The following is a 10,161-nucleotide window of genomic DNA, read 5'->3' as shown; positions in this document are numbered from 1 at the left end:
CTGCCACCTATACATTTCACAGTACTCTTGGCAACAACTTTATGAACCAGCGTTCAGTATGTTTATTTGGTTGGTCTCTCATTCTCCCTTGTATGATCATATGTCACCCACTGGAATGAATGGGATTGAGAGTATGAGCACTAGCTGGTGTAGGCAGCAGAGACAGAAAGGTAACGATAATCTGGATTATGCCACCAGGGATCTGAAGGGGAACAGTCACTAAACTCTCTCAGTTTATATGGACTATGAAGAAGGAGTGGACCTAGGCAATGAAAAAAATGCCCAGCCTACTTACTGCACATATTGAATTTGCCTTCAGTTGTAAACACCTTGAGGCAAAGTGTCTGGGGTGAGTGTGACTCTTGATTTGTTCCTGCTGTGATCTTATCAATAGGGCTCTAAAGTGCCCAGACCCTGCTTTTATTTCTCCATGTTATGTAGGAATGCCTATACTTAGTTTTTCAGATGGCAGAATTGTAGCTGTGATATCAAATACAGCCAAGCTGCATTTTTGTGGTGCTTGTTTACAGATAGTGGAGTTAGTCCCAGTCGGGATTTTCTAGCACAGAAGGAACACACTGTTTGTGTTAAGGGAGAAGAAGAGTTGACATCTCTGGAAGAGGTGTTAAAGCTTACAGAATACACAGTGGTACTCCGTTCATGAACAAGGTCCTAAATTCAGTTTAGGTACAGAATTAGGAGTGAAAGTCAATTTGACTTCATTTGCAAGATCACTGCAGCTGGCAGGACATTGGGCAGGAGCAGAAGGAATTGCTCTCCCAGTTGCTTGTTTTGAAATTCCCAGAGCCGCTTCAACAACGTAGTCAAGTCGTTTCAATACTGAAGGATGGATCCCAAAAGGACCAGCGCCGCGGGCGAGGAGCAGGCAGGGGCCGAGCAGCGGGGCAGCGGCGCACTGCGGAGAGGCAGCCGCCAGGGGGCAGTGCCGAGCCGGGAGAGGCGCGGGAGAGCGGTCCCGGCGCCGACTCCTCTCTCCATCCTTCCTTCCCTCCTTCCCTCTTTCCCTTTCCTCCCTCCTTCTCTCCCTCATTCCCACCCTCCGTCCGCCCCTCCGGGCGGCGGCAGGCCGGCCGGGCGGCGGCTCGGCGGAGCAACAGGGCTGTGCCCAGGAGAGCCCCTGCGGCTCGGGCGCGGTTGGTAGCTGCAGCTTTAAAAAACAGCGGTATCCGCCGTGAAGTAGCGAGCTGCTTTCTCCTCTTGGTGGGGCTTTAGATTTGGGTTTGGGGGTTTGTTTTTTCTTCGCTTTTGTTGCTTATGGGTTTTGTTGTTTGGGGGGTTTTGTCAGCATTACCAAAACCCGGCACAAGTGGATGCTGCGGGCGGTGCTGGCTGAGCCGCTGCCGTCTGGACGTGTCTGAGGGAGAAACTGCACGAGGAGACACCCGTCCTCCCATCAGTGGAAGCAGGCTTGGTACACGGATTACTGAGCACTGATTTGCAAACCTGCCGCAAAAACTGTGCTTTAAAGAGCAGTGATCGCGCTCATCCATTCATTCTGTCTCACACACACCAACACACACACACAGAGCCTTCGTTTTCTTTTCCTTTTGGAACAAGAACCTTGCTTGCCTTGTTGCAAATGCCTGGGCGAGCAGCAGTGCCTGTGGTTGTGCAGGGTGCCCCCAGCTTAAGCTGCCTCACTGGCTCACTCCTGGCGCTCTTGTTACACCCGGAAAGAAGGGAGAGAAAGAACTCGTCAACCTGTGGTGCTGACTGACCATACACCTGCAAATGTAGATCAGTTGGCATAGCCCCCTCCTCAGGACTGCTGTCACCAGATCCTTACACTAGCAAGAACAGCAGTGCTATTTCTCTGCCTAGGAACAGTAAGTATAATAGCCTTTTTAAGGTTTTTCTCTGCATGACACGTAGGTACAATTTTAAAAATAGCATCATTTAATAGTTCATATTCGCCTTCTATCATGTATTCATAGATATAGCTATAAACGAGGCTTGTGTTTCAAAAGGAGGTGTATGTGTATATTTTTGTGTGCTTGCATGTAGTTGTTGCTTCAGTGCACCTGCAGTTGTGTTTTCTTGACATACCGTATCACAGCATTTTCACTTCATTGAGCATTATATGAGCCCGTTTCCAAATTAAATTCAGTGAGATGTTCATTATGATTGAAACACAATTCAAATACAGATTAAAATGTAAGCATCTTATGTGTTTCTATAAATAAAACAAAAGCTTTGTGTGTAGATGATATATTTATTATTTAATATTTCCTGTAGATGTATGTAGGTGTATCTATTACATAGGAATTCAAAGATCTGAATGCACTGGGTATTACAGTATTTTTATTAGTGTTTGTGTGTGTTGGTGTTTCAGAAGCATGCATATGTTTGTGTATGGATACAAGTGCTTATATGGGTGGGGATTCTGTATCTCTGTCTATATATATGTGACATACCCACCCACATCCTTACCCACAGAGTCGTTCAAAATCTCTGTGCATGTGATGTGGGTGTGTGTGTAATGTAGAAGTGTGAATAGTGTGGGTAGGGGAAGATTTGAATACTGTGGTAATAGATGACACAGTTTCATTTGATCAGTGTGACCTTTTAGGAAAACAATCCAATCTTTTCCCTTTTTGTTTTGTTTATTTTTGTGTGTTTGTGCATGTGCCTCAGGTTAAGTGCTTCTTCTGCATGACCATAACCAAAGGGTGACCCATCCACTCCCTTATGTCCTATGGGACCTCAGAGCCAGTTTCTCAGTCTTCATCTCCTCCTCCTCCTCTTACCACTGCTGCTGATGCCCTGGGTGCTGCTCCCAGGTTTGAGACATTGTTGACAGGCTGAAGACAGGAATTGCAAAGACCTCCTCACTGTGTGAATAAAGTGATGGCTGGAATTAACTTCAACTCCCCAAGTAATGGTATTAAATAATAAGGTTGCTAGGCCAAGGCATTAACAGGAGCATATTAGGAGGAAAGAGACTATTTGCATTTGGTTGCAATGAATGAGCTGAGACCGTCTGTGGAGAGCAGGTACCCTTTGATTTGCATAATTTTATCCTCATGAATGCAGTCTTTGTAGCCTGCACGGTAGTCATGATTCTGATCAAATCTGTGATTGCTACAGGAGATAAAGGAAAATAAAGGGTCTTGGTGGACAAAAAAACACCCAAGGGCATCAGCTGTTTCCTGGTTCAATTTTGAGAGTTTCGTCTATTCTTATGAGCAAAACAGTGGTTTGTGTCAAACGTTCTGGGTGTTAACAACATGTAAATCTGTGGTTTTCCAAAGCATAGATTCAGTGTTGCCCCGCTCTGTGTCCAGGGGACTGTCCTCCAAATGCAAATGGCTTTGAACTTTCTAATGAAAGTTATGGCTACACTGTAAATAAACCAAACCCTTTTCGCATTAAGCAATTGAAAACAAACAAAACCAGTTTGCAAAAGCAGTTGCAAAATGGAGGTTGCAATGGTGAGTGCAGACAGCTCTGGGTGCAACAGCCACATGCCCTATGGGTACGCGGTCCAAGCTCGGGCCCGCGAGAGAGAGCGCTTGGCACAGTCAAGAGCCGCAGCGGCTGCAGCTGTAGCAGCAGCAACAGCAGCAGCAGAAGGTGGGGCAACAGGCGGAGGTGGACCGTATCACCACTACCATCAGGAACAGAGTCGAAGTGCATCCTCCTCTCATGGCGGGAATGCATCACGCAGCAGCATGCCCCACCGCCAGAGTGGCAAGAGGCTGAAGAAAGGGAAAAAGAGGAGCCACCATTTGGGCAGTAGGGAGTGTGGGGCCTCCTTCCCCTGTTCTGAGCTGCTGCCTCTCAGTGGTTCTGAAGAGAGAATACTGAAGGACTTGAGTGAGGAGGAAGAGGAGGATGAAGACGAGGATGAAGATGATGAGGAAGAAGGAAAGCTGTACTACAGTGATGACTATGGGGAGGATGAGTTTTCATACTCGGACCAGCCACCTGATGATGGTGGAGGCCCTGGGGGTTACAGCTCTGTTCGCTACAGCGAGTACGACTGTTGTGAGCGTGTGGTTATCAACGTGTCAGGACTGCGGTTTGAGACCCAGCTGAAGACATTAGCTCAGTTTCCAGAGACACTGTTGGGTGATCCAGCGAAGCGAGGGAGATACTTTGACCCTCTCAGGAATGAATACTTCTTTGACAGGAACCGGCCCAGCTTTGATGCCATCCTGTACTACTACCAGAGTGGCGGTCGGCTGAAGAGGCCAGTCAATGTACCCTTTGACATCTTCACTGAGGAGGTGAAATTCTACCAACTTGGGGAGGAGGCCATGGTCAAGTTCAGGGAGGATGAAGGGTTTGTCAAAGAGGAAGAGGTCAAAGCTTTGCCGGAGAATGAGTTTAAGAGGCAGGTTTGGCTGCTGTTTGAGTACCCAGAAAGCTCCAGTCCAGCCAGAGGCATCGCCATTGTCTCTGTCTTGGTCATCTTGATCTCCATCGTCATCTTTTGTCTGGAGACTTTGCCAGAGTTCAGAGATGATAAAGAATTCATCATGTCGCTGAGCGTAGGGAAGGGGCATTCCAATGAGTCGCTTCACCTGAATGCTGGGGAACATACCATCTTCAATGACCCTTTTTTCATTGTAGAGACAGTATGCATCATTTGGTTCTCCTTTGAGTTTACAGTGCGCTGCTTTGCATGTCCAAGCAAAGCACACTTCTTCAAGAACATCATGAACATCATAGATATTGTTTCCATCTTGCCTTACTTCATTACTCTGGGCACCGACTTGGCACAGGAACAGGGCAGTAATGGTCAACAGACCATGTCTTTTGCCATCCTGAGAATTATCCGTCTGGTCAGGGTGTTTCGCATCTTCAAGCTCTCCAGGCACTCCAAGGGTTTGCAGATCCTGGGTCATACACTCAGGGCCAGCATGAGGGAACTTGGCCTCCTCATCTTTTTTCTTTTTATTGGAGTTATTTTGTTTTCCAGTGCCGTTTACTTTGCAGAAGCTGATGAGCCTGCCACCCATTTTCAAAGCATCCCAGATGCCTTTTGGTGGGCTGTAGTGACCATGACTACAGTTGGTTATGGGGACATGAAACCCATAACTGTGGGTGGGAAAATAGTTGGGTCCCTGTGTGCCATTGCGGGAGTGTTAACCATTGCTTTACCAGTGCCAGTGATTGTCTCCAATTTTAACTATTTCTACCACAGAGAGACTGAGAATGAAGAACAAACGCAGCTGATGCAAAATGCAGTCAGTTGCCCTTATCTCCCAACAAATTTACTGAAGAAATTTAGAAGCTCATCAACTTCATCCACAGAGGATAAATCGGAGTATTTGGAGATGGAAGAAGGTGTTAAAGAATCTCTTTGTGTAAAGGAGAAAAAAAGTCAGGACATGGGGAATAGCAGTGAGTCAGAGAAGAAAAACTGTGTAAATTCAAATTCTGTGGAAACTGATGTGTAATTTTGAACGTTTCCAAATATATTTATGCATTAAAAAGTGCAGTGAAAATAATGAAATATGCAAACAAGAGTCCACAGCATACAGTAGTATGCCATTTAATGGTTAAATACAAATAAAAAGCATTGTTAAAGTTGTATTACATATCAAGTAAGTGGCATACCTTGAGGAAGGGATTGCTCGATCTGATACAATTTCAGACTGTATTTTTTATTAGAATGCAAGTGTTTTGCACATGAGGCTGAAAAATTTATTAAAACCAAGTCAGTTTTAAAGTGGGTGCATGAACTGTCGATATCACTAATAACAGCTCTGTGGTAAAAGTTGGCATTCAGATGTATTTACTATGTAAGAAGCAATGAAGTTTGGTAGTCATTTATCTATTTATCAGTGCTTTAATAGCAGCTACCATAAATCATTGGATACCATAGTCATTGTTTTTCAAATGGTAAATTTATTGTAAAAAGATATTCTTCAGAAGATAGATCTAAATTTTTTTCTTGCTTGTTTTTAACTGGAAATTTACTTTGAAAAGGCTGCTGACCCTCCAGAAATTGTTTATTTTTATAACTCTCTTTGGAGGCATTGCAGCATTTGTTGTCTAATAATGAAAGAAATGAAGCTGGAGAATCATTTAACCTGGTCTGACTGCAAAGGCAAAATGACTGGAATGCTTTTTTTGCACTACTTTATATGCTGGAGTTATACTGAAAGAGACTTCATACTGTGAATGTTTACTAATGTAATAGTTCAATGACAATCATTGGAAGAGTGAATTCTGCATCATATTTTATTGTTTCTTTTTTCTTTGTGATGCTCATGGCAAAACAGCTAACATTACATTAATTCCATACTCTTTTTAATTATGAATATCTGTGATCACAAAAAGGATTGTGAAGTAAAATTTTATAACCAAAATTACTTGAAATCAGTGTTTTCTACTGATGCCCTCAAGAAATACCGACCTAATTTGTATCTCTTTCCTGGTTAATTTAACATTCAGAGTCTATGATTAGTACACGTGCTTTGTCAGTATCGAAGAAATTCAGCATATGGGAGGAGAAGGTAGAAGTAATAAGATATGCAGTTGTTACAGTACTGACAATTGAGAATTGCTGACTTTTAACATGCTATTATTGGTGCGGCATTTTCCCTTAATTAGGGCTTTCACCCATGTGTATTTGAAGCAACATTTAAGATCCAAAACAGGCATTCTGGGATTCAAAATGCTGGGTCCCATGCAGTCCTTGAGAAAACATTCCATGATTTCTTTTCACTGATTCTTAGACCAGCTGCATTTTACTGTGTGTCAAAAACTTCCATTGCCCTTCCTATGAGATTAAGGTAGGTAAAGATTATGTAGCCTGTAGTACATTCCAGACTCCAGAATGAAATAGGTAAGATATTACTGCATATAACATGAATAATAGATTCAGAAGAGGCATTTTTTTGAGACTCAGAATTACCTAGGGAAGGCACAATTAAACTGGAACTGTTTTCTGAAGAGGCACTGTGGAACATTCCAGATTATAAAACTTAAACCAAATTGTCATATGCACTTTAAATACTGGGGCAGGCCATTACAGGAGAAAAAGGGGCTTAGCTACTGAATTACAGTATTTTTGCAATATTCACTTAAAGCTGAGTAGAGGGATTTTTCTGGGGGGACAGCTAGTGACTGGCTGACATATAGTTCTGGAGATGAAAGGCGACAAGAAAAGCAAATTGGGCACTCACAACAAGATACGTAATTTGTCAGATAAGTGTTATATGCTGTGTGCAGCATCCAGTGGTACCAAACAGAGACATAGGCACAGGTGTTTCTTTAATGGTTGATTTTTGCCTTCATGGATTTTCTGTGAATTGCCTCTGAAAAGTTTCTCTGCTTGTCTTCTTTTGCACTGCAGAAGAACTAATAAAAACAAAGACAAAATGTATTTAAATATCTGAAGTACTAATCTAAAGTCATAGAGCAGACTTCAGTATATTTTTGATGTGAAGCATTAATCAAAGCTCCTTTTTAGTGTGGTGATGTTAATTCCAACTATGTTTTGTATGAAACAACTCGGTAATTTTATACATAGGCATTTGCCAAAATTGAATACTGTGTTTTGTTGTAGCTCCCCTGAGTTAAATGTACTAAATACTTTTTTTTCTATAGGGGCAATAGTAGAAGTGAGGAAGAGCAATCTTTAAAACCTGGTAAAAAATCTGTAATGGAAAGTGTCTCTTTAATAGCTAGTAGTTAATGATGTAGAGACCATAAGGGCTCTCTTGTCAGGTAGCTTGCTAGCTTCCTAGTAGTTCTGTATAATTACCAGAGACCATATAATACCAAGCACCACGGAAAGAATGTAGGAGTAAAAGAAATACTAACTAGGTAAATAGAGAATATAAGTAGTACGTGTTTGCAGTATTGACTGGTTGAAAGGGGAGGTGGTTTGTAAGAGGTGGAATTTTAGCTCTCTAATGGAAATAAAGATGAAAATTATTTAAATAACTCTTAGAATATGTTCACAGTATGGAAATGGAGCTCAGCATGAGGTAACTGCTTAAGTAGCTACCCAGCTTTTCCAGCAAGTCATTCAGTTCTTCTGCTACCAGTACACAAAATTCCAATTTAAACCAAGCATGGCAATATCTGCATTATGCTGTGTTTCTAGCAGTACCTTACTCTCTGTAGGGAAAGGTCTTGCAGCTGGACCTCATAGCAGTTGCAGAGCAACATTCTGAGTATGTCGGCACTATATACTGCAGAACTGTGGAGACAGCAGTGGACCCTGCTCTGCCTCCTGCAGTGAATAAACTCATGTACTTTGACATTATAAATAAGAACTAATCTAGCTTAATGTTAGATTGCGTTATCAGTTTGGCAGATTGTTCTGAATCACAGAAAGAATTGTGCATTCCAGAATAGAAGCAAATACCTTTACTTGGGCTGGCTTATAATTTGATTATTCAACTACCCATCTGTCCAGTCAGTTACAACACAGCTTGAAAATGCCAAAGTCCTGCCCCTAACATGCTAAAGCCAGAAGATCCCAAGTGCTTAGCAAGGAGCAGAAATTTCCATTAAGTATTACTTTGGTTGAATCTGTATGCCAGAGAAACATCGTGTTTGAGCTGTTATGGCTCTAAATTACTAGTCCTGATTCTGTTGGAGCTTTCCTGATGTTACTGGATACTAATAACTCTCAGAAAAAGAATTTTGTTGTTAGCTGGGCCTTTTACATTTTAAATTTTAGGGGGGAAACGCATTCCTGATGTAGCTGACGTGAATGCAGTTATACTAGGGATCATTTTAGTTCTACTAATGTAGTTCAAATGATTTCACTTTGACATACATTTCAGCTAAAAATAATGCAAAATGAGATACTTTGATATTTCAGGTTCACCTGCCGTGGTGAAAACATTGGGAAGAGTTCGATTAGAATTCATGGAATCACAGCAGCAGCAAATCATATTTCAAACACAGGCTGTCACTTACCCGTGTGCTGGAATTTATTTAGAGAAATCTGTAAGTCTTTTAATAGTAATCTTAAGTGCCAAGGCCAGACTCGTAAGGAGAGAGTGTTTTGCCAGCTGAAGTGTTGGATTTTAATGCCTGACTTCAGAGATCCACAGTTTTTTTTTCGTTATTACGTTCATGAGTTTTCTGATGTTACATTGATTCCTTGAAAAATTCAGCCTGGGTTCTGAAACTCATATCAGAATAAGTGTTGCATCACCCTGTTAGGGAGTTCTTGGTGAAGTTTTCTAGTTAAGCTTTTTCAGAATGATTCCCTAAGAGGCCAACCCCATTTGATGGAGAGTGTAATTTATTTGGTTTTATTTGAAGAAAAATTCTTCTGCTTACACGGTTTTGCTGTGTAGAGTCCATTTCTGTGATGTCCATTTAATGCAGAATAAATCTGGGAGATCAAGGCACTGAAAAAACACACTGCTAACGTGGTTACATCTAATTCACGATGACAGTATTCTTGTGTTTGGACTTACTAATAAGCATTATGTTCTTCTTGTGGTCATGAAAAATGGGATTTGAGTGTGTTTTCAGTCAGTAAAACTTTTGAAATAGCTTTGGGATGTGAAAGAGATTTTGCATGATATTCTTGTGCGCAAAGAGTTTGATATGAGGCCATAACCTTGAATAAAGGATCATTGCCTTATGGCTCCTGACGTGGGAAATTCCCATCAAGTAACCTTTCAGGTGCTGATAGTCATTTGACTTTGGATATGAAAATTCATTGCTAAGCTACCCAGGAATATGAAATACATTGTATTTGGATAAATGTGGGATAAATGAGCTATCGAAAAACAGCAAAATATCAGAAAGCCAATTCTATGTGTAACAGGTTCATGGAAAGTCTTTCCTGCACAGCAATCAAATATTTCTTTCTGCTGATCCCAGACTCATAAAACTAATTCTGAGTATAAATTCATTTTTTGTGTAAGATTTGCACTCTATTAATAGTCCTCAAATTAAATACGAACCATCTATGGTGCTTTAGGCTATGCCATGAACTTCCTATAACTATTCCTCTAACTATTTCTTACTGGTTCCTTATTACTTCTTACTGTCATTGTGTTTGATTACAAACACAGGACCACTTTTTTTTCTTTTTTCTTTTTTTTTTTTTTGGCATGAGAGAGTAAGAAATAAAAGCCCTGTATAAAAACTCCCAAAACTATAATACCCAGGATATAGGTTATATATTTTTCTTAACATTAAATTAACCTA

The 10,161-nt window shown here is 41.4% G+C and overlaps 1 protein-coding gene across 1 annotated transcript; it reads left to right on the top strand.

Annotated features, from left to right (window-relative positions):
• The first annotated feature begins 901 nt into the window (after positions 1–901).
• Positions 902–6,344, top strand: KCNA4 (potassium voltage-gated channel subfamily A member 4). Its single transcript, XM_062614233.1, has 2 exons — positions 902–1,847; positions 2,656–6,344. The coding sequence occupies exon 2, from the start codon at positions 3,438–3,440 to the stop codon at positions 5,424–5,426; it is 1,989 nt and encodes a 662-aa protein (XP_062470217.1). The 5' UTR covers positions 902–1,847; positions 2,656–3,437; the 3' UTR covers positions 5,427–6,344.
• The last annotated feature ends 3,817 nt before the right edge of the window (positions 6,345–10,161 follow it).

Source organism: Pezoporus occidentalis, unplaced genomic scaffold, assembly GCF_034315485.1.
Source record: "Pezoporus occidentalis ecotype Australia unplaced genomic scaffold, CSIRO_AGI_Poc_V1 ctg173, whole genome shotgun sequence".
In the NCBI taxonomy this organism is placed as follows: domain Eukaryota; kingdom Metazoa; phylum Chordata; class Aves; order Psittaciformes; family Psittacidae; genus Pezoporus; species Pezoporus occidentalis.
The sequence above is the reverse complement of the archived record's forward strand: the minus strand, read 5'-3'. Positions and strand labels throughout refer to the sequence as shown.

What these genes read in the sequence shown, in the direction of transcription:
- KCNA4 (XM_062614233.1), top strand. Translation starts at nt 3,438, where the DNA reads ATGGAGGTTGCAATGGTGAGTGCAGACAGCTCTGGGTGCAACAGCCAC.